Genomic DNA, 25,845 nt, shown 5'->3' on the forward strand with positions numbered 1-25,845 from the left:
GATCAGGTTCTCTCTGACAACGGGAAGAGGTTTACAAATTGGTCCTGTGTCCTGGGAAATGTGGGCTTCTCAGGGAAGTTCTACTATGAGGTGAAGGTGGAGGGGAAGACTGAGTGGACTTTGGGGGTGGTCATACAGTCCATCAATAGGAATGAGAGTTTTATACCAATCTCTAATAATGGATACTGGACTGTGGAGCTGAAGGATGGAAAGTACACAGCTCACGCTGATTCCCCTGTCACCTTCACCCCGAGAGAGGAGCCCCAGAAGGTGGGGGTGTTTGTGGATTATGAGAAGAGACAGGTCTCCTTCTACAATGTGGAGGACAGGTCTCATATCTACTCTTTCACTGACTGCTCCTTCACTGAGAAACTCTATCCATTCTTCAACCCTGGTGATTCAGATAGTATTTCACTGGTCGTCTGTCCTGTGGATGCCACTGACTGACTGTTTTAAATCAAACAAGGTGCAATTGTTATTTGTGAAATGCTTGTTACTCTGCTAATGTGCAGTAGATATACTGTATATAATTTTAAAAAGTGCTGAACAAGTAGTTATATTGACAAAATCCGTCCGAGCTCATTTATGTCTTAATGGAAATGACGGATTGTCTCTTATCCGCTCCTCGTTCCACACTCACTCAACAGCCTGCCTCACTGCCTGATAGATAGTCAGCAGCAGCAGATCACATTTAAATATATATATTTTTGAAAGGTCATGTTGGCCGCGTTGCAATCTAGAAGTTGAACAACCCGCGACCAGTATATTTTCACCTGCGACATCGTTTTCAAAGTAACCCTGTTAGAGCCGATTTGGACATATTTGTATAAAAGACCGAACATATGGAGCTCCATGTATATTTGTGTAAATATATTAAATATGAATGTAAATGATGAAATATTAGGTACGTACCTTTATGATTTATATTTACCCGATTGAGATATATTAATTTGTTGTTAGTGTAACTCGGGACATTTGGCCCCCCCTCTTGCCTGTTCATTGTATTGTGTTAATTTTGTTAGGATAAAGGCAGGAAGTTGGGCCTTCGGGAGAGGGAGTCCTTGCTAGACGCGGGAGCGGTATAGTTTTTTGACCATACAGACATACAGACATACAGACATACAGATATACATACAGGTCATAATATGTATTTTCCATATCAAGTATTTTGTGCTTTAAGTTGATTGGAGACTCATTTATTTGTTAGATATAAGAAGAATAAACATTTTTGTTGCACCATATCCCTGGATGTCATTGAATGTTTGGCCGTTTGGAAACCTTGAGTGTGGACTGTATGCGTACCAAACAACCCCGCTTCAGGCTTGGGCAGTGGCTATGGTAAAGACGAAAGGAAGCCACTACAAACCCAATTACAGGAATTTGCGAACATTGCAACCCTGAGTTCAAGTGCGAAACCGAAAGTATCCGTGGCTGTAGACCGTTGGTTGTAACGTAGCCCAGGCGTATGACTCTAATGCAGCCTTCTGTTACTCTTTAAGGTCCAATGATCTTTATATACTGAACAAAAATATAAACGCAATATGCAACAATTTCAAAGGTTTTACTGAGTTACAGTTCATGTAAGGTAATCAGTCAATTAAAATAAATAAATTTGGCCCTAATCTATGGATTTCACATAACTGGGCAGGGGCATAACCATGGGTGGGCCTGGGAGGGCATAGGCCCACCCACGTGGGAGCCAGGCCCAATGACTAGGGAGCCAGGCCCAGCCAATTGGAATGAGATTTTCCACAAAAAAGGGCTTTATTAGAGACAGAAATAGTTTCATCAGCTGTCCGGGTGGCTGGTCTCAGATGATCCCGCAGGTGAAGAAGCCGGATATGGAGGTCCTGGACTGGCGTAGTTACACGTGGTCTGCAGTTGTGAGGTCGGTTGGAGTCCTGCCAAATTGTCTAAAATGACGTTGGAGGCGGCCCATGGTAGAGATATTAACATTCAATTATCTGGCAACAGCTCTGGTGGACATTCCAGCAGTCAGCATGTCAAATGCACGCTCCCTCAAAACTTGAGACATCTGTAACATTGTGTTGTGTGACAAAACTGCACATTTAAGAGTGCTGTTTTATTGTCCCCTGCACAAGGTGCATCTGTGTTATGATCATGCTGTTTCATCAGCTTTTTGATGTGTCACACTTTTCAGGTGGATGGATTATTTTAGCAAAGGAGAAATGCTCACTAACAGGGATGTAAACAAAATTGTGCACTAAATTAGAAATAAATACTGTACATGTTTTGTGCATGATGGAACATTTCAGGGATCTTTTATTTCAGCTCATGAAACATGGGACCAACACATTACATTTTGTATTTATATTTTTGTTTAGTAAATGTTATTTTCAGTGGTGTACTTACTTTGGCAGCCTAAACAGCTAAAAGTGAATTGATTCTTAATTGCAATATGGTTCTAGAATCATAAAGCCCTTGACTTTCATGTCACATAAAAATCATTTCACAAATGCAAAATATACACTTACTGTATGTAACAGTGTAATTTTAAACCGTCCCCTCGCCCATACCCGGGCGCGAACCAGGGACCTTCTGCACACATCAACAACAGTCACCCACGAAGCGTCGTTACCCATCGCTCCACAAAAGCCGCGGCCCTTGCAGAGCAAGGGGAAACACTACTTCAAGGTCTCAGAGCTAGTGACGTAACCGATTGAAACGCTGTTTAGCGCGCACCGCTAACTAAGCTAGCCGTTTCACATCCGTTACATGTACAATGTGTACAATGTTTTAACTGGCTTTATAACAGCTGCTGTGGACAGTATTTTTCAGTGACAGCATGTTTCTGGCAGCCTTCTTCCATTACACACAGGTGTTTGAAGCATGCTAGACAGCTAATTAGCACAGCCTCTGTCTTCCATCTGTTATCCATAAACATGTGTTGTAACATGGAGATATGGCCGAGTGGGAACACTAACCCTCATCCTATCAAGGTGTGTACCAATTTAACCCTTTGTTTTTTTTGACAATTATTTCTCACTGATATGAAAGATAATCCTTATGCTTTTAAAACCGTAACCCAAGTGATGCATGTTAAACCGAGCATCACGTCTTTAGGATCCGCCCCTTTTTTTCAATTTTTGCCTAAAATGACATGACAAATCTAACTGCCTGTAGCTCAGGACCTGAAGGAAGGATATGCATTTTCTTGATACCATTTGAAAGGAAACACTTTGAAGTTTGTTGAAATGTGAAACAAATGTAGGAGAATTTAACACATTAGATCTGTTAAAAGATAATACAAAGAAAAAAAAACTAGTTAAAAAAAGCATTCCTAGCCCAGGCGCAATTTAGACTTCTGCCACTAGATGGCAGCATTGTACGTGCAAAGTTTTAGAGTGAAGTAATGAACTATTGCATATCTATTAAAAATGTTGTATCAAGACTGCCCAAATGTGCCTAATTGGTTTATTCATACATTTGTGCACTCTCCTCAAACAATAGCATGGTATTATTTCACTGTAATAGCTACTGTAAATTGGGACAGTGCAGTTAGATTAACAAGAATTGAAGCTTTCTGCCCATATCAGATATGTCTATGTACTGGATTTATTTTTTGTTTCTTACAACCTCATGCTAATCACATTAGCCTACATTAGCGCAACCGTCCCGAGGACGGGACACTGGCCTGAAGAAGCTGTAGTACTCCCACCTACAGAAGAGGCCTTCTTCCAATGACTCTTATGTGTAATGTAATGGACCTGAGACTCTTATGACTCTTGTGTAATGTAATGGAACTGAGAGTCATGACCTGAGAGTCATGACCAAGACCTAGATGTAATGTAGTCTCAAAGACTGTACAGTATGGTAGCCTGTAGATTTGGTTCAGTGCACAAGTTCAAACTGTAGATTCCAACATCCATCCCTACTAGTCTACAAAGGTGATTTAGTTTTAGCTCGTCGGTGGCCTAGATGTGGGCAGAGATTTCACAATGGAATATAAACCATTTACAGTTTTATGAATATTCAATCTAAAGTGTATATGGAAATAACAAAATCAGTATTACATCAAAAATCAACATCAGACAGGGACAGCTGATCAGCTGATCAAGATCATCTATATATAAATCTGGAACCTGATTAACAGACAACATGACCGTCTCATATGAAATATATTGCATATACCAATCAAAATGACCTATTAAGTTTGTTCATTAATCTAATTTAGGCCTACCACCCTAGTCATTTAGCTATCTGACAGATTTGGTAACAAAATTACTTCTCCTTTTATAAGTGACAGTAAATTAGGCCAAATTAGGTTGCAAGTTCAAATCCCTGAGCTGACAAGGTACAAAACTGTCGTTCTGTCCCTGAACAAGGCAGTTAACCCACTGTTCCTAGGCTGTCATTGAAAATATGTTCTTAACTGACTTACCTAGTTAAATAAAGGTAACATTTAAAAAAAATAATCAAGTTGGATTCTAGGAGTGATGACAGTCTGCCTCGGTGTCACTCAAAGTAGGCAGAAGTCCAGATTTAAAAATCTCTGAATAATCAATCATTCACACAAAGCCTATAGGAAATTAAGTTACTGCAGGCTATTTGGCATAGCCAATATCTGTTACCATGCATTAGGCCTAACATTGCACTGTGTGCCATATTCACATATTATAATGATGTTGCGAGCCTATAGGCTACACCATAATATACTTGATTTGTAGCCTCCACTTTATTCATGTATAGCCTATAAAATAACATTGCTGCAATTTTCAATCTTATAGGAGAACTGACATTACATAATATCTGAAGATGTAGGACGGCTGAGATCTACGCAGACTACTCGCCCCCTAAAAGGCCTGTCGGCTCGCGTACAATGTTGAATGGATTATTAGCAGGGCCGGGGAACTGGGAAGCGGTGTGAGGTAAACCCGCCCTCGTCTTCTTTAGCAACTGCCTGTGTTATTTTGGGATCGGGAACAAAGTATTTCGGTCTCAATGACAACATGAAGCACATATGAGTTATGAGAGAATGGTCTGACAGTACGCATCGATGCACGGATTTTAAGAGCACCTAATTGTATCCAAGATAGGCTATATGATTAATAACTGTATATAAGGGTTTTCTTCTGTTGAAAGAGAGGCGGACCAAAATGCAGCGTGGTGGTTATTCATGTTTTTAATAAAGACGACTATACATGAACAGACTATACAAAACAAGAAAAGTGAAAAAACCTAAACAGTCCTATCTGGTGCAAACACAGAGACAGGAACAATCACCCACAAAACCCAACACAAAACAGGCTACCTAAATATGGTTCCCAATCAGAGACAATGACTGCCTCTGATTGAGAACCATATCAGAGGCCAAACATAGAAATAGACAAACCAGACACACAACATAGAATGCCCACCCAGCTCACGTCCTGACCAACACTAAAACAAGGAAAACACATACGAACGATGGTCAGAATGTGACACTGTAGCCTAGCCTATAGCCAATAGGACTAGCGCCTAGCATATACAGAGCCTTCGAAAGTATTCAATCCACTTGACTTATTCCACATGTTGTGTTATAGCCTGAATTCAACATGGATTATAATGTATTTATTTTCTCACCCATCTACACACACTACCCCATAATAACAAATGGGAAGCAGGTTTTTCAACATTTTTGCAAATGTATTGAAACTGAAATACAGAAATATTTCATTTTCCATATATATTGACACCGCTAAGTCAATACATGTTATAATTATGTGTGGCAGTGATTACAGCTGTGGGTCTTTCTGGGTAAGTCTCTAAGAGCTTTGCACACCTGGATTATACAATACTTGCACATTATTATTTTCTTCTAGCTCTGTCAAGTTGGTTGTTGATAATTGCTAGACAGACATTCTCAAGTCTTGCCGTAGATGTTCAATCCCATTGAACATTAAATGTCACCTTGGTAAGCAACTCCACTGTAGATTTGGCCCTGTGTTTTAGGTTATTGTCCTGCTGAAAGGTACATTTGTCTCCCAGTGTCTGTTGGAAAGCAGACTGAATCAAGTTTTCCTCTAGGATTTTGCATGTGCTTAGCTATATTCCATTTTTTTAAACTCCCTAGTCCTTGCCAATGACAAGCATACTCATAACATGATGCAGCCACCACCATGCTTGAAAATATGAAGAGTGGTACTCAGTGATGTGTTGTATTTGCCCCAAACATAACGCTTTGTATTCAGGACATAAAGTTCCTTTCTTTGCCACATTTTGTGCAGTTTTACTTCAGTGTCTTATTGCAAACAGGATGCATGTTTTGGAATATTTTTGTTCTGTACAGGCTTCCTTGTTTTTACTCTGTCATTTAGGTTACTATTGTGGAGTAACTACAATGTTGTTGATCCATTATTTGACTTGTTAAGCACATGTTTACCCCTGAATTTATTTAGGCTTCCCATAACAAAGGGATCGAAAACTTATGGACTCACATTACAGCTTTTCTTTTGAATGAATGTGGGTATTGTATTGTGTGTAGGAGGCCAGTGACATAACATCTCAATTGAATCCAGGCTGTAAAACTGCAGAATGTGTAAACAAGTAAAAGGTTAGGCTCTGTAGTCTCCATCCCAACAGCGTGCACATTACCAGTGCCCCATAGGCATGGTTCACACCCCCATTCAGACCCACCATCACCAAACAGTACTGCATCAAGTAAATGTCATTCGTGGAGAGTTTGTCTCACTCACATGTTTTATTAATTATTATAAACAGGGTGGTTCGAGCCATGAATGCTGATTGGCTTACAGCAGTGGTATATCAGACCGTACACCATGGGAATGATAAAACATTTATTTTGAATTACTTTAGTAACCAGTTTATAATATCAATATGGCGCCTCAGGGTTTGTGGTATATGGCCAATATACCACGGCTAAGTGCTGTATCCAGGCACTCTGCATTGCGTTGTGCATAAGAAGAGCCCTTAGCCGTGGTATATTGGCCATATACCACACATCCTTGGACCTTATTGCTTAAATAACCTATAGGCATGATGTCATTCATGGAGAGTTTGTCTCACTCATATGTTTCATTAATTAATAACCTATAGGCATGATGTCATTCATGGAGAGTTTGTCTCACTCAGAATGTTTAATAAAGTAATTCGCTATACAGGCTTAATTATTTCATATGCAGATAATGACTAGTGTAAAATAATGACACAACTAGAGGTACACTAAATCCAATATTATCTTTGAAATGTTTAAATTTTTCTCTAATTTCCAGTCACAACATGTATCAATATAAATGTACAGTTGCAGACCCAGGCAATTTCTCCCACTCTTGCATCAGATGGTTTTAATATCGAGCAAAAGGAGGAAGTGCATGTTCTCTTTTTAGTGTGTAGCCCTCTCTCACCATTGGTGGAGAAACACGTTGCCTTTGACAGGACTAATTACGCTTGCATCAGTCTACTCGCAAATGCTACTCGTCTGAGAGTGTGTTCTCCCACGCTGCTCCAGGAACATTCCATTTTCTCACGAATTTACCGTTATTCAGTGTTCTGCCCCACAATTTCCATCAAAATGGAGAAGAAAAACGGACACACAATGACCGATTTGGTCTCCACCGACGACATCTTGGAGAAGAATGGAAAGAAGAAAAGCTGTAAAGACAAGTTGATGAGATTTTTAATAGGAATATGTTAGTGATAATGACGGTGTCTGGAGTTCTAGTAGGCGTCGGCCTCGGAATGATGGTTCGGAATATGAACCTAACCCGGGCGCAGATGACTTATTTTGCTTTCCCGGGTGAGATGCTTCTGAGGATGCTGAAGATGATTATCCTTCCTCTGGTCGTGTGCAGCCTGATCTCCGGCGCCGCCAGCCTGGACACGCGCTCCCTGGGGAAACTAGGAGGCATCGCGGTCTCCTACTTCCTGGTGACCACACTCATCGCATCGGGAATTGGTGTTTCCCTCGCCTTTATTATCAAACCGGGAGTCGGTGCCGGGGCTCTGAACACAAATAATCTAGGTCTCGAGAGCGTCAATACCAACAAGGAGACCACGGATTCGTTTTTAGATCTTGCAAGGTAACGGTTGCGGGGATGAGGTTATTGTTTCAATAACATGTATTATGTTAAAGAGTGTTTCTTGAAAGGAAATAAACTAGCATGGTAGAGGGGGTGAGATGACTGGGGGGCGGGTAGTTGTAGAGTAAATGCGTGCTCCTCTAATTCCCCGGCAGCAATACTGTAGCCTATATAGGTTACACACATGAGAGCCAAGGCGCATGCTTGTTCCAGTACCTTACATGGAATTACATGGCACTCAGAAATCAAGAGACCTAGGCCTGGATATAGATGGTCATTGGTCAATATTTTGAGGGGAATTAGTTAACATATGTTTTTCATTTACGTGATTTGTTTATGCATAATGGTACGATATTTTATTTTTACCTTTATTTAACCAGGCAAGTCATTTAAGAACAAATCCTTATTTTCAATGACGGCCTGGGAACAGTGGGTTAACTGCCTGTTCAGGGGCAGAACGACAGATTTGTACCTTGTCAGCTCAGGGTTTGAACTCGCAACCTTCTGGTTAGTAGTCCAACGCTCTAACCACTAGACTACCCTGCTGCCCCGATATAAAGAAAAAGAAAAACAAAACAGACCCTGACAGGAAGAATCACAGCAAACAAACAAAATAAAATAACTATAGCATTCCCATGAGACAAAGGTTCTCACACAGTGTGTCATTGGGTGTCTGCCTGTCTGCCCATCTGTGTGTCTGCCTACCTATAACTCCCTCTCTACCTGAATGACTGTCTGTGTGTCTGCCTACCTATAACTCCTCTCTACCTGTGTCTGTGTGTCTGTCTACCTATAACTCCCTCTCTACCTGTGTCTGTGTGTCTGTCTACCTATAACTCCCTCTACCTGTGTCTGTGTGTCTGCCTACCTATAACTACCCCTCTACCTGTGTCTGTGTGTCTGTCTGTCGGTCTGTGTCCAACTATCTGCAAGTCAAACGCTCGGCCTGCCTTCCTATCTGTCTGGTTTCCTGTCTGTGGTCCTTCTGTAGCTCAGTTGGTAGAGCATGGCGCTTGTAACGCCAGGGTAGTGGGTTCGATCCCCGGGACCACCCATACATAGAATGTATGCACACATGACTGTAAGTCGCTTTGGATAAAAGCGTCTGCTAAATGGCATATATTATTATTATTATTATTACCTGCCTGTCCATCTGTCTGTCTGCATCTGAGGGAAAGCTGACAGCTGTTAAACCCAGGATTCTGTTCTGCACAAAGAAAAGTTATCTGTAGGAAGCCCAAGCTACGCCACAGCTGGTGTATGTCAACTACACAGGCATGCTCACAACCATATAGCACAACCATATAGCACAGCCATATAGCACAGCCATATATCACAACCATATAACACAACCATATAGCACAACCATATAGCACAACCATATAACACAGCCATATATCACAAAACCATATAGCACAACCATATAGCACAACCATATAGCACAGCCATATAACACAGCATAAACCATATAGCACAACCATATAGCACAACCATATAGCACAGCCATATAACACAGCCATATATCACAACCATATATCACAGCCATATAGCACAGCCATATATCACAACCATATAGCACAACCATATATCCCAGCCATATATCCCAGCCATATAGCACAACCATATATCCCAGCCATATATCCCAGCCATATAGCACAACCATATATCCCAGCCATATATCCCAGCCATATAGCACAGCCATATATCACAGCCATATATCCCAGCCATATAGCACAACCATATATCCCAGCCATATATCCCAGCCATATAGCACAACCATATATCCCAGCCATATATCCCAGCCATATAGCACAGCCATATAGCACAGCCATATATCACAACCATATAGCACAACCATATATCACAACCATATATCACAACCATATATCCCAGCCATATATCCCAGCCATATAGCACAGCCATATAGCACAGCCATATATCACAACCATATATCCCAGCCATATATCCCAGCCATATAGCACAACCATATATCACAGCCATATAGCACAACCATATAGCACAAACCATCCATTACAAACTGTCTGGGACAAGAATCCACCTGTCCTGAAGTATTAGTGGTCTATTACAAACTGTCTGGGACAAGACATTACCTGTCCTGAAGTATTAGTGGTCTATTACAAACTGTCTGGGACAAGAATTCACCTGTCCTTAAGTATTAGTGGTCTATTACAAACACTTAAGGACAGCAGTGTTGCACCCCAGCATTATGTGGTTTAACTATGTGGGTAGTGAACCACCCCAGCATTATGTAGTTTAACTATGTGGGTAGTGATGCACCCCAGCATTATGTGGTTTAACTATGTGGGTAGTGAACCACCCCAGCATTATGTAGTTTTAACTATATGGGTAGTGAACCACCCCAGCATTATGTAGTTTAACTATATGGGTAGTGAACCACCCCAGCTTTATGTGGTTTAACTATGTGGGTAGTGAACCACCCCAGCTTTATGTGGTTTAACTATGTGGGTAGTGAACCACCCCAGCATTATGTAGTTTAACTATGTGGTTTAACTATGTGTGTAACTGCGTTCGTCTGTTGAAAGAGAGTCGGACCAAAATGCAGCGTGGTGGTTACTCATGTTCTTTAATAAAGAATAGACGATACATGAAATAACTATATATATACAAAACAACAAACGGAACGTGAAAACCTATACAGCCTGTCTGGTGAACAACTACACAGAGACAGGAACAACCACCCACGAAAACACTCACAGAATATGGCTGCCTAAATATGGTTCCCAATCAGAGACAACGATAAATCACCTGACTCTGATTGAGAACCACCTCAGGCAGCCATAGACTCAATTAGTCACCCCACAAAACCCCAGGACAAAAAACACACCACAATAACCCACATGTCACACACCTGGCCTGACCAAATAAAGAAAGAAAACACAAAATACTAAGACCAAGGCGTGACAATGTGGTTTAACTATGTGGGTAGTGATGCACCCCAGCATTATGTAGTTTAACTATGTGGGTAGTGTGGCAAACTCCAGCATTATGTAGTTTAACTATGTGGGTAGTGTGGCAACCCAGCATTATGTAGTTTAACTATGTGGTTTAACTATGGGTAGTGACGCACCCCAGCATTTATGTAGTTTAACTATGTGGTTTAACTATGTGGGTAGTGAACCACCCCAGCATTATGTAGTTTAACTATGTAGTTGCACCCCAGCATTATGTGGTTTAGGTATGTGTAGTGAACCACCCCAGCATTATGTAGTTTAACTATGTGGGTAGTGAACCACCCCAGCATTATGTGGTTTAACTATGTGGGTAGTGCTGCACTGGCATTATGTAGTTTAACTATGTGGGTAGTGAACCACCCCAGCATTATGTGGTTTAACTATGTGGGTAGTGCTGCCCAGCATTATGTAGTTTAACTATGTGGGTAGTTGAACCACCCCAGCATTATGTGGTTTAACTATAGGGTAGTGCTGCACCTTTTACAGCATTATGTAGTTTAACTATGTGGGTAGTGAACCACCCAGCATTATGTAGTTTAACTATGTGGGTAGAGGCACCCCAGCATTATGTAGTTTAACTATGTGGTTTAACTATGTGGGTAGTGATGCACCCCAGCATTATGTAGTTTAACTATGTGGGTAGTGCTGCACCCCAGCATTATGTAGTTTAACTATGTGGGTAGTGAACCACCCCAGCATTATGTAGTTTAACTTATGTGGGTAGTGACGCACCCCAGCATTATGTAGTTTAACTATGTGGTTTAACTATGTGGGTAGTGAACCACCCCAGCATTATGTAGTTTAACTATGTGGGTAGTGCTGCACCCCAGCATTATGTAGTTTAACTATGTGGGTAGTGCTGCACCCCAGCATTATGTAGTTTAACTATGTGGGTAGTGATGCACCCCAGCATTATGTGGTTTAACTATGTGGGTAGTGCTGCACCCCAGCATTATGTAGTTTAACTATGTGGGTAGTGAACCACCCCAGCATTATGTAGTTTAACTATGTGGGTAGTGAACCACCCCAGCATTATGTGGTTTAACTATGTGGGTAGTGCTGCACCCCAGCATTATGTAGTTTAACTATGTGGGTAGTGATGCACCCCAGCATTATGTAGTTTAACTATGTGGGTAGTGAACCACCCCAGCATTATGTGGTTTAACTATGTGGGTAGTGATGCACCCCAGCATTATGTAGTTGAACTATGTGGTTTAACTATGTGGGTAGTGCTGCACCCCAGCATTATGTAGTTTAACTATGTGGGTAGTGAACCACCCCAGCATTATGTGGTTTAACTCTGTGGGTAAATTACAGGAGAAGTTCACAAAAAATCCAGGAACTGCCAAGTGATTCCATACATTGAAACCTCTGTAGTTCAGTGAAGTTTGTCCTCTCCCCCTCTGTCTCCCCTGGAGTGCAGAACTGAGACAGCTGCAGAAACGGGTCGTGCTGGATGCCGGCCTCACTCTGCTCTGTTGGCAGTCCTTCCGTATCTCTGCTGCTATGGCAGTCGGCTACATAAAATATTATATCAAATAATCACATTTATTTTAGGTAGAAAAGTACACCTTTCCTGATTCAAAACCGCTTATACTTTTGACAAAATTAGCTAATGTGTACACTTCCAATAAAAGAATGAATTCATCCACAGTTTGCGTATTTATGCATTCAGTGACAACGGACCAGAGCCAGCAACGTCATGAGTCACGTGACCCGCAGCTGTTTCAGTTCTCCAGTAGAGGGGAGAGGAGAGAGGGGGAGAGGGGAGAGGGAGAGAGGGGGGAGAGGGGAGAGGGAGAGAGGGGGAGAGAGGGGAGAGGGAGAGGGGAGAGGGCCAACTCCACTGAACTTGCTTCAATCTATGGAATCACTTGGGAGTTCCTGGATTTTGGGTAAACTTCTCCTTTAAGAGATGTTGGTTTATAAGTTCAATAAATGACATTGTGCCATAAATTCCATGGCCTCATTGAACAATTGATTTAAACATTTAATTTGTTTCTTAACCTCTGCTTTCATTAATATTATGTAATCAGAAAAAAGTGATTGAAGTTGTGAATTCACGAGATTCTGTGGTTATTCATCGGCAAGGCTTTGTCGTGGTTAAACATTTTTGTTGTTGTGTTACTGATGAACCAGGAGAGAGGGGCTTTGTCCCAAGTATGTCTCCTCCCTCAAAGTGTTACTTGTTCGGCTTCTAACCACTAGTGGTTAGAGCGTTGGGCCACCACTGAAAGGTTGCTGGATCAAATCCCCCGAGCTGACAAGGTAAAATCTGTCGTTCTGCCCCGAACAAGGCAGCAACCCACAGTTCCCCGGTAAGCTGTCATTGTAAATACGAATTGGTTCTTAACTTGACTTGCCTAGTTAAATAAAGGTTAAATAAAAATATTTTAAAAATCATTCACAAGGAGATTACTGGTTTAAGAAAAATGAAGGAAACTCCCACTAATCCATGCCTCCACCAATCCAATGCTTCAAGATTTGTGGGAAGTAGTGAACAAGTGCACACTTCAGGAGAAAGGGGATATTATTATGATGTACCCTGGTTCAAGCGTGCACACATTAATGAAACCTCAACTGTTTATCTTGTCTTCCTCTGCAGGAATTTGTTCCCAGCTAACCTTGTGGCTGCAGCATTCCGTTCTGTAAGTATATCTATCTCTCTCTCCACCCCCTCGTCATCTTTCTCTCCTCTCTGTCTCGACCTATCAGTCTCTCTCTTCACCCCTTGTCATCTCTCTCTCCTCTCTTCATATCTTTCTCTAACTTTCTTCTTTCTTCACCCCTCGTCATCTTTCTCTCTCCTCTCTGTCTCGGACCCGATGAGTCTATCTCCCTCTCTTCATCTCTCTTATTCTAACTTTCTTTCTCTCTTCACCCCTGCGTCATCTTTCTCTCCCTTCTCTGTCTCGACCGATCAGTCTCTCTCCCTTCTCTTCATCTCTTTTTCTAACTTTTTTCTCTCTTCATCCTCTGTCTCTCTCTTCACCTCTCTCTCTCTCTCTCCACCTCTCTGTCTCTCTCACACACACACACATAGTGTCCTATGCTCACCTCTTCATATATATACCATAAATCATTTCCTAAGCGTTAAAAGTCTATATAAGGTCATTAAGGAAGAGACTCAGAATAAAGAGAGTTCTGCTCCTCTCGTCTTAGCACCTCTCATCTTCCTTTCACCAACCGTTACCATAGTGAGGTGATTCCATTCCAAACAAGCAGCAACCTGTCTCGCCTCGTTGCTCTTTAATGTGCCCAGTGGCTGCCCGGTACCATTTCCTGGAACTGTGTGAGTGTCTGTCTATTAAGGCTAAAGAGGGTCAGGAGGTTCAATTTTGGGGAGGAACACACAGGCAAATGTGTCCTTTTATCCATGTTCTCATGGGGACATTTAGGATTTCAGGTCCCCACGAGGATAGAGAAGAACAAGACCACAACACACACGCACACACACACACACACACACACACACACACATACACACACACACGCACACACACACACACACACACACACACACACACACACACACACACACACACACACACACACACACACACACACACACACACACACACACACACACACACACACACACACACACACACACACACACACACACACACACACACACACACACACACAGAGCGGAATAATAATCATCAGCAGGCCAGGAATAAGAAATGACATCCATGTAATGTCTTTTCATTCATATTACTGATACCAAACATTAACAAAACAACACCAGAACAATTAATCATTACTATAATTCAGTTTTAATAAACCTGTCATCTCATCTACATCTGTACCTGTTGTACTACATCATGGTAAACCTGTTGTCATCCTGTAGTGGTGTCATCTACTGTAGTATTACATCATCTGTTGTCATCTACTGGTATTACATAAAACCTGTTTGTCATCTACTGTCACCATCTACTGTACTACATCATGGTAAAACCTGTTGTCACCATCTACTGTAGTATTACATCATGGTAAACCCTGTTGTCATCTACTGTAGTATTACATCATGGTAAAACCTGTTGTCACCATCTACTGTAGTATTACATCATGGTAAAACCTGTTGTCACCATCTACTGTAGTATTACATCATGGTAAAACCTGTTGTCACCATCTACTGTAGTATTACATCATGGTAAAACCTGTTGCCATCTACTGTAGTATTACATCATGGTAAAACCTGTTGTCACCATCTACTGTAGTATTACATCATGGTAAAACCTGTTGTCACCATCTACTGTAGTATTACATCATGGTAAAACCTGTTGCCATCTACTGTAGTATTACATCATGGTAAAACCTGTTGCCATCTACTGTAGTATTACATCATGGTAAAACCTGTTGTCACCATCTACTGTAGTATTACATCATGGTAAAACCTGTTGTCATCTACTGTAGTATTACATCATGGTAAAACCTGTTGTCACCATCTACTGTAGTATTACATCATGGTAAAACCTGTTGTCATCTACTGTAGTATTACATCATGGTAAAACCTGTTGTCACCATCTACTGTAGTATTACATCATGGTAAAACCTGTTGTCACCATCTACTGTAGTATTACATCATGGTAAAACCTGTTGTCACCATCTACTGTAGTATTACATCATGGTAAAACCTGTTGTCACCATCTACTGTAGTATTACATCATGGTAAAACCTGTTGTCACCATCTACTGTAGTATTACATCATGGTAAAACCTGTTGTCACCATCTACTGTAGTATTACATCATGGTAAAACCTGTTGTCATCTACTGTAGTACGACATCATGGTTAAACCTGTTGTCATCTACTGTAGGGTACAGCGTCAGGCAGATGGGATGTGGTAGAGTAAAGGGGGGTGTAACAGAGAGATGTATGGGGGCGGAACTGAACACAGATTACATATGTGGACACTGTCCACTGAGAATAGCCCCCTATTGACACTGATAGACAGGTACTGATGGACTGAAACATATTTTAAAGAGAGAGAGAGGGAGAGAGAGAGAAACAAGAGACAGGTACTGATGGACTGAAACATACATGTTTTAGAGAGAGAGAGATAAAGACCAGACCACATTTATACCCTCCACACTTATCTACTCATGTTTTGTAGACTTCAAGAAAGAATTTGATTAAATTTGGAAAAAATGTATTTTTGATAAATGAATAGAAACTGGTGATCTTATTAAATCAATGTACACTAAAAACAAATGTGTGGTTAAAATTGGCAACAAACAAGGCTGCTCAATTAGTCCAACACTAGTTAACATCTACATTAATGAATTGGGAAAATCATTAGAAGAATCTGCAGCACCTGGTCTCACTCTACACAACACTGAAAACAAGGCACCTGGTCTCACTCTACACAACACTGAAATCAAGGCACCTGGTCTCACTCTACACAACACTGAAATCAAGGCAACTCTACACAACACTGAAATCAAGGCACCTGGTCTCACTCTACACAACACTGAAATCAAGGCAGGCACACTGAAATCAAGGCACCTGGTCTCACTCTACACAACACTGAAATCAAGGCACCTGGTCTCACTGTACACAACACTGAAATCAAGGCACCTGGTCTCACTCTACACAACACTGAAATCAAGGCACCTGGTCTCACTCTACACAACACTGAAAACAAGGCACCTGGTCTCACTCTACACAACACTGAAATCAAGTGTCTGCTGTAGACAGATGACCTGGTGCTGCTGTCTCCCACTAAGGAGTTACAGCATCACCTAGATCATCTGCACAGGTTCTGTCAGACCTGGGCTCTGACCGTTAACCACAGGTTCTGTCAGACCTGGGCTCTGACCGTTAACCACAGGTTCTGTCAGACCTGGGCTCTGACCGTTAATCGCAGGTTCTGTTAGACCTGGGCTTTGCCCGTTAATCACAGGTTCTGTCAGACCTGGGCTCTGCCGTTAATCACAGGTTCTGTTAGACCTGGGCTCTGACACCTCACAAGCTACAGACAACAGACAACATGGAAAGCGGCACGCACAGCTAGGGACCATGTTCACAAATCTGATTGACCTTTAGCCATGTCTTCAAGCATTTTGTGAAAGTGTGATATGTGGTGCAGTTATGTGTGTCTGATGGCAGTGTATTCCAGACATGGGAAGCTCTCACAGAGAATGCAGATTTACTAAAGGTGCTTTTCCTTAGGGAACTATACAGTCACCTCTCATGGCAGACCTTGTGGATCTGCTGCCATATGTCTGGGTTTTCTGTTAAACAAAAAATATTGAGTGGAGGGGAGCCAGGCCATTAGGATCTTGAATACAAGACATGCGTCGGTGTATTGCACAAGATTTTCCCAACTCAAGAGCTCATGTTTTCTAAGGATGTGACAATGATGATGGCTATCCTATCAAGCACTTTGAGAGCCTGTTTGTAGACAGACTGAATAGGTTTTAATGTTGTACAGCAAGCTTGGGCCCAACTAGTCAAGCAGTATGTTAAGTGCGGGAGTATCATAGATTTGAAGTACAGTTTTGCTACCTCGAAATAAATCGGAAATTAGCTAGATTGAATTTAGTTATTTGAATTACCTTTTTCACATGCTTTTTAAAAGAGAGGTTGGAATCAAGTATGATGCCAAGGTACTTAAAATCGGATACCACCTGGAGCTTCTCCCCTGACACATAGACATCTGGCTCAGTAGCATCTGTTGCCCTCTTTGTGAAGAACATGCAAACAGTTTTTTTTTCACATTGAGATGCAAACACGAGTCACTGAGCCACTTTGTAACCTGGACCATTACAGTAGTGAGTTCTTGTGCAGCTTGTTGTTTGCTCTTTGCATGCACATATATCACTGTATCATCTGCATACATTTGAACTTCAGACCCAGTACATACAGAAGGCAGATCATTAATGTACAGGCTGAACAGGAGGGGCCCCAGTATTGACCCTTGGGGCACGCCCACATCATAGCTACGAGTGGGCGACAGCTCATTGCTCACTCTGACACACTGAGTTCTGCCTTCAAGGTATGATTTCATCCATCTCAAGGCATCAGGGGAAAAGTTGAACTTGGACAATTTTGTGACGAGAATCTCATGGTTAACAGTATCAAAAGCCTTCCTTAGCTCCAGAAACACAGCCCCAACAGCACCCCCTTTGTCCATCTTGGACTTCACATTTTCAGAAGAAAGCAGTTGGCCGTTTCTGTGGAGTGTTTCGCTCTGAAGCCAAACTGCATGGAGTGTAATGTGAAGGGACTGTTGTTGAGGTGGGCAATCAGTTGTTCTGCTACACACTTTTCAACAACCTTTGACACCACAGGTAGTATACTAATGGGCCTGTAGTTACTCACGTCAGCAGGGTCGCCTGATTTAAAGATGACTTCCATACCCTTGGAAACACACCGAGACCAATAGATGTGTTGGTGACCTTAGTAATGGGGCCAATGAGTGACTCTTTGTAGTTTTTAAGAAAGGTAGAGTCCATCCCAAACACATCTTTGGCTTTAGAGTTCTTTAGTGAGCTAAACACCTTGTTCACCTTTGACTCAGAAACCTCCCTTATGATGAAGACAGGTTGAGTGTCATTCACTAGCACTGAGCCCAAGAAATCAGTGGAGGGGTTCTGTGTCAGTAACCTGACAGAGTCAATAAAGTAGGAATTGAAGGCTGTTGCTATTTCAACTGCATCCTGTGTTAGATTGTTATTCACCATGATTTCTAGTCTTTTTGCAGTGTTACTATGGTCTTTCCCTGTTAACTTTTTAGATTCTCCCATATCAATTTAGAATTTTCCTTTGCTTCACCAATTATGTTAATAAAAAAGTTTGCCTTGGCCTGTCTGATTTCTTTTATCACCTTATTTCTCAACATGGTAGTGTTAAGATTTCCCTTCACTGGAACTAAGGGGCCTAGACCGAACCATGAAAAACAGCCCCAGACCATTATTCCTCCTCCACCAAACTTTACAGTTGGCACTATGCATTGGGGCAGGTAGTGTTCTCTTGGCATCCGCCAAACTCAGATTAGTCTGACTGCCAGATGGTAAGCGTGATTCATAATTCCAGAGAACATGTTTCCACTGCTCCAGAGTCCAATGGCGGTGAGCTTTACACCACTCCAGTGGCTTGACATTGCGCATGGTAATCTTAGGCTTGTGCGGCTGCTCGGGCCATGGAAACCCATTTCATGAAGCTCACTCGACGAACAGTTCTTGTGCTGACGTTGCTTCCAGAGGCCGCTTGGAACTCGGAAGAAAGTGTTGCAATCGAGGACAGACAATTTTTACATTCTGCGAGCTTCAGCACTTGGTGGTCCCATTCTGTGAGCTTGTGTGGCCTACCACTTCGTCGCTGAGCTGTTGTTGCTCCTAGACGTTTTCATTTCACCACTGCACTTACAGTTGACCGGGGCAGTTCTAGCAGGGCAGAAATTTGAAGAATTTACTTGTTGGAAAGGTGGCATCCTATGACGATGCCACGTTGAAAGTCACTGAGCTCTTCAGTAAGGCCATTCTACTGCCAATGTTTTTCTATGGAGATTGCATGTCTGTGTGTTAGATTTTAAAAACCTATCAGCAATGGGTGTGGCTGAAATAGCCGAATCCACTAATTTGAAGGGGTGTCCACATACACTATATATACAAAAGTATCTAGCTACCTGCAACACAGGTATCTTTCGTATGGCGGTAAATTAGTTCAGAGACAAAGCAAGAAGATCATTCTATGCCATTAAAAGAAACATTAATATTCACCAGTTTGGGCTGGCTAGTGGCATCAGTGCTATTAGTGTGTGTGTGTGTGTGTGTGTGTGTGTGTGTGTGTGTGTGTGTGTGTGTGTGTGTGTGTGTGTGTGTGTGTGTGTGTGTGTGTGTGTGTGTGTGCGTGCGTGCGTGCGTGCGTGCGTGCGTGCGTGCGTGCGTGCGTGTGTGTGTGTGTGTTGTTTGGCGAATGGTAGGGGGCCAGCTGAACAGCAGTGGGGGTCCAGATCTTTCAGAGTGCAGGGACTTAATGGACAGAGAGGAAAAAGGAGTGTGTGTGTGTGAGAACAGGGAGAGGGTCTCTGCCATTGTCTGCTGGTCTCTGGTTGCCAGGTCCTGCCAGGTCCTCTCCACCACAGCTCTGAAGATGCTTTGTGTCTCTGCTGGTCTCTGGTCCCATAAAGAACAATCAGTTCTTACTAAAATGACTTTTATCTTATTTTTTTATTTTTTAAAATCAGAAACTAAATACATCTGAAACAGGCATTCATCAGCACAGGAACTAAAGACACATCTCTGAAACAGGCATTCATCAGCACAGGAACTAAAGACACATCTCTGAAACAGGCATTTCAGCACAGGAACAAGACACATCTCTCAGCACAGGAACTAAAGACACATCTCTGAAACAGGCATTCATCAGCACAGGAACTAAAGACACATCTCTGAAACAGGCATTCATCAGCACAGGAACTAAAGACACATCTCTGAAACAGGCATTCATCGGCACAGGAACTAAAGACACATCTCTGAAACAGGCATTCATCAGCACAGGAACTAAAGACACATCTCTGAAACAGGCATTCATCAGCACAGGAACTAAAGACACATCTGAAACAGGCATTCATCAGCACAGGAACTAAAGACACATCTGAAACAGGCATTCATCAGCACAGGAACTAAAGACACATCTCTGAAACAGGCATTCATCAGCACAGGAACTAAAGACACATCTCTGAAACAGGCATTCATCAGCACAGGAACTAAAGACACATCTCTGAAACAGGCATTCATCGGCACAGGAACTAAAGACACATCTCTGAAACAGGCATTCATCAGCACAGGAACTAAAGACACATCTCTGAAACAGGCATTCATCAAACAGGAACTAAAGACACATCTCTGAAACAGGCATTCATCAGCACAGGAACTAAAGACACATCTCTGAAACAGGCATTCATCAGCACAGGAACTAAAGACACATCTCTGAAACAGGCATTCATCAGCACAGGAACTAAAGAAACATATCACAAACAGGCATTCATCAGCACAGGAACTAAAGACATCTCTGAAACAGGGTCTCCAAATCTGTTTAGTGTTTACATGTACTGGTGCTACCCTGTTATTTATTGAAGGGTATAAAACGTAGAGTTCAGGAAGGATCACAATTATAGAGCTAGAATGTAAAAATGACTCATGGTTTTAGCTTTCATTCCCATCTGATCTGAAGAACATTGGAGCAAACCTTGCACAGGTGTAAACACTTACTACATCTGACAATAAATACTTAATCCTAAGTACTTTAATTTAACTAGTTACTTGTTTATGAAAGGCTTTGTTAACATTATGTACTTGCAAATAATTGTTGTTTAAATAAAGTTATTATTATTTAAATATTCTATTGATGTTTTCTCTGTCTCTCTCTCCGTGTCACAGTATGCCACTGATTACAAGATGGTCGCCGTGGGAAACACACCAATGGAACCGTCCTCTACCAGAAGGTGCTTATTATGACATCCTCATATTTGTTGGTTTGTTTGTTTGATTGTTTGTTAGGGTCTCATTTAGCCTGTCATTGGCTATTCGTCCAAGAAAGACCGAAATACTCAAACGAATGACAATTTAAGGAAGTGGAATTACAACCACAGTACAGTAAGAACAAAGACATATTGGAAACATACACTATAAAAGAACAGGTGTCTGTGTTGGAGATTGATGGGGCTGGTCCACAGATAGGAGGGGGCTGGTGCACAGACAGGAGGGGGACAGACAGGAGGGGGCTGGTTCACAGACAGGAGGGGTCTGGTTCACAGACAGGAGGGGGCTGGTTCACAGACAGGAGGAGGCTGGTTCACAGGACAGGAGGGGGCTGGTTCACAGACAGAGGGGGCTGGTTCACAGACAGGAGGGGCTGGTCCACAGACAGGAGGGGCTGGTCCACGGACAGGAGGGATCTGTTCCACAGACAGGAGGGATCATGGGTCCACAGACAGGAGGGATCTGTTCCACAGACAGGAGAATCTGGTCCACAGACAGGAGGGGGCTGGTCCACAGACAGGAGGGGCTGGTCCACAGACAGGGAGGGGCTGTTCCACAGACAGGAGGGATCTGGTCCACAGACAGGAGGGGGCTGGTCCACAGACAGGAGGGATCTGGTTCACAGACAGGAGGGATCTGGTTCACAGACAGGAGGTATCTGGTTCACAGACAGGAGGGATCTGGTTCACAGACAGGAGGGATCTGGTTCACAGACAGGAGGGGGCTGGTCCACAGACAGGAGGGATCTGGTTCACAGACAGGAGGGATCTGGTCCACAGACAGGAGGGATCTGGTCCACAGACAGGAGGGGGCTGGTCCACAGACGAGGGGGCTGTTCCACAGACAGGAGGGATCTGGTCCACAGACAGGAGGGGGCTGGTCCACAGACAGGAGGGATCTGGTTCACAGACAGGAGGGATCTGGTCCACAGACAGGAGGGATCTGTTCCACAGACAGGAGGGGGCTGGTCCACAGACAGGAGGGATCTGGTTCACAGACAGGAGGGATCTGGTTCACAGACAGGAGGGGGCTGGTCCATAGACAGGGCAAATAACGAAACAGACAGGAAGAAAGTGGAAATGGAGTGAAGATCCTAGTCACCATATTCTGCGCTATTCTGTGTTATTGGGGGTACATCCCAAACAGCCCTGGGTCTGGTATTGGGGGTTAGTCCCAAACAGTTCTGGGTCTGGTATTGGGGGTTAGTCCCAAACAGTCCTGTGTCTGGTATTGGGGGTACGTCCCAAACAGCCCTGGGTCTGGTATGGGGTACGTCCCAAACAGCTCTGGGTCTGGTATTGGGGGTACGTCCCAAACAGCTCTGGGTCTGGTATTGGGGGTACGTCCCAAACAGCCCTGGGTCTGGTATTGGGGATACGTCCCAAACAGCTCTGGGTCTGGTATTGGGGTACGTCCCAAACAGCCCTGGGTCTGGTATTGGGGGTACGTCCTGGGTCTGGTATTGGGGGTACGTCCCAAACAGCTCTGGGTCTGGTATTGGGGTCGTCCCAAACAGCCCTGGGTCTGGTATTGGGATACGTCCCAAACAGCTCTGGGTCTGGTATTGGGGGTACGTCCCAAACAGCCCTGGGTCTGGTATTGGGGGTACGTCCTGGGTCTGGTATTGGGGGTACGTCCCAAACAGCTCTGGGTCTGGTATTGGGGGTACGTCCCAAACAGCCCTGGGTCTGGTATTGGGGGTACGTCCTGGGTCTGGTATTGGGGTACGTCCCAAACAGCTCTGGGTCTGGTATTGGGGGTACGTCCCAAACAGCTCTGGGTCTGGTATTGGGGGTACGTCCCAAACAGCCCTGGGTCTGGTATTGGGGGTACGTCCCAAACAGCTCTGGGTCTGGTATTGGGGTTAGTCCCAAACAGCTCTGGGTCTGGTATTGGGGTACGTCCCAAACAGCTCTGGGTCTGGTATTGGGGGTACGTCCCAAACAGCTCTGGGTCTGGTATTGGGGGTACGTCCCAAACAGCCCTGGGTCTGGTATTGGGGGTACGTCCCAAACAGCCCTGGGTCTGGTATTGGGGGTACGTCCCAAACAGCCCTGGGTCTGGTATTGGGGGTAGCCTGGGTCTGGTATTGGGGGTCGTCCTGGGTCTGGTATTGGGGTACGTCCTGGGTCTGGTATTGGGGTACATCCCAAACAGCTATGAGAGACCAGTGGGAGGACAACGTACTGGACAACGTACTGACACACTCACACTGTTCTATGATTCACTGTCCAATGTTGAAGACACTTGTCACGATACGCACGCAAGTGACCAGCCGCTTCCATAGCAACACACAGAGCAATATCCCTGGAGCCTGGTAACAAACAGAAAGGACTCAATACAAGTTTAACACTTCTTTCTTTAAAATGTGATCAGTATTCATCCACATCCTTAAGCCTGATCAGACCAAGCTACTCTGTTGTGACGTCAATGTCAGTCACTGTCCTGTGTTTGTTCAGTTATGCCATGTGTCATAGTCAGCCCTTATGTAGCCAGGCAGGCCCGGACTGTTGGCCCGCTAGCATGTACGTTTGACCAACGACTCTGCCTTTAAGAGAGAGAGAGTCCAAACAGGGAACACTGGTCTGGCACGGTCCGAGGATGGATTCCTGGCAAGGAGATATTCCTGGAGCGACTGTTGTCCAGATACACTCAGATGTAGTGGCTGGTTGGCATTGCAGAGTGTTTGTGTGTATGTGTGCATGTGTACAGAGCTGGGGTGAGAAGGTCAACCATCGCTACAGGAAAACGTCACAGAATTTTGTTCTCTGTTTTCTTTTCTGTGTGAATTTCAGAAGACTTTTGAAAAAAGAAAAAGAGAACAAATTCTGTATCACCAAGATACTTATGTCCAGATGATATGAGCTCCCACCCACCTGTCTGAGGAAGATTCAGTAGTCTACCATTTTAAAAGGCTACAGATGTAAAAAGAACAGAAAGGCCTGCAAACCCTGTTCCTGCAGATGCTGCCTGCAAACCCTGTTCCTGCAGATGCTGCCTGCAAACCTTGTTCCTGCAGATGCTGCCTGCAAACCCTGTTCCTGCAGATGCTGCCAACTATCACCTCTGTTGACAATGTTTTGATCCCAAAGAGCTTCATGAGGTGAAAACATGTCGGCACAGCGGCTTCACAGGGGACGATGTTCCAAAGAAAACGAAACGCCAACCAACGTGACATGTCGGTTCACCATGAACATGGAATAAAATACACAGATGACCACCATGCAATGGTTAATGTGCGCAGCTCGACTGCACTGCACTCGGCTTGGAACGTGACAATGTTTCTGACTTGTTGACCTGACCTCCAAGCGAGGCTGGAAGGAAGCCCAGCCATGTCATCACTCAGCTGGGTAGTTTTCTGAATCGCCCTTGTACCCAGCTGTCAGACTGACATGGATATGCGTCCCAAATGCCACTATATTACCTATATAGTGCACTACTTTTAACCAGGGCCCTATGGCACTTTATAGGGATTATGGTACCATTTGGGACGCTCCCATAGAAATGCTTGGCTCATTCATTGGCAGAGAATTACCAGTCTATGAGGGGTACTGATGAACAGACACGGTAGACCCTCCTCTGACCAGTGCCAGTAATGGTGGGTCCCCTAAAGGGGTCAATAGGAGCATAGCTCTTTTCTCTGTTCTGAATATCATTTGAGGAGACTATATAAATGGTAGCCTACTGAATCAAATAAACTGAAAGCCTATGTTCAGATGTTCTAATGTTCTGTGTTCTGATGTCCTATGTTCTGATGTCCTATGTTCTGATGTCCTGTGTTCTGATGTTCTATGTTCTGTGTTCTGATGTCTATGTTCTGATGTTCTATGTTCTGATGTTCTGTGTTCTGATGTCCTATGTTCTGATGTCCTATGCTCTGATGTTCTATGTTCTGATGTTCTGTTCTGATTCTATGTTCTGATGTTCTATGTTCTGTGTTCTGATGTCCTATGTTCTATGTTCTGTTCTGTGTTCTGATGTCCTATGTTCTGATGTTCTGATTCCTGATGTTTTGATGTCCTATGTTCTGTGTTCTGATGTCCTATGTTCTGATGTTCTGATTTCTGATGTTCTGATGTCCTATGTTCTGGTGTTCTGATGTTCTGTGTTCTGATGTCCTGTGTTCTGATGTCCTATGTTCTGATGTTCTGATTTCTGATGTTCTGATGTCCTATGTTCTGATGTTCTGATGTTCTGATGTCCTATGTTCTGATGTTCTGATGTTCTGATGTCTATGTTCTATGTTCTGATGTTCTGATTTCTGATGTTCTGATGTCCTATGTTCTGATGTTCTGATGTCCTGTGTTCTGATGTCCTATGTT

General features: G+C 43.3%; 1 protein-coding gene across 1 annotated transcript; it reads left to right on the top strand.

Moving 5' to 3' along the window:
• The first annotated feature begins 7,375 nt into the window (after window positions 1-7,375).
• Window positions 7,376-21,499, top strand: LOC124028565 (neutral amino acid transporter A-like). The gene is made up of 3 exons (XM_046340608.1): window positions 7,376-8,039; window positions 13,638-13,680; window positions 21,422-21,499. Exons 1-3 carry the CDS (start codon window positions 7,648-7,650, stop codon window positions 21,497-21,499), a joined length of 513 nt encoding a protein of 170 aa, XP_046196564.1. The 5' UTR covers window positions 7,376-7,647.
• Window positions 21,500-25,845: the final 4,346 nt, after the last annotated feature.

This window comes from Oncorhynchus gorbuscha, unplaced genomic scaffold, assembly GCF_021184085.1.
Source record: "Oncorhynchus gorbuscha isolate QuinsamMale2020 ecotype Even-year unplaced genomic scaffold, OgorEven_v1.0 Un_scaffold_4443, whole genome shotgun sequence".
Taxonomy (NCBI): Eukaryota; Metazoa; Chordata; class Actinopteri; order Salmoniformes; family Salmonidae; genus Oncorhynchus; species Oncorhynchus gorbuscha.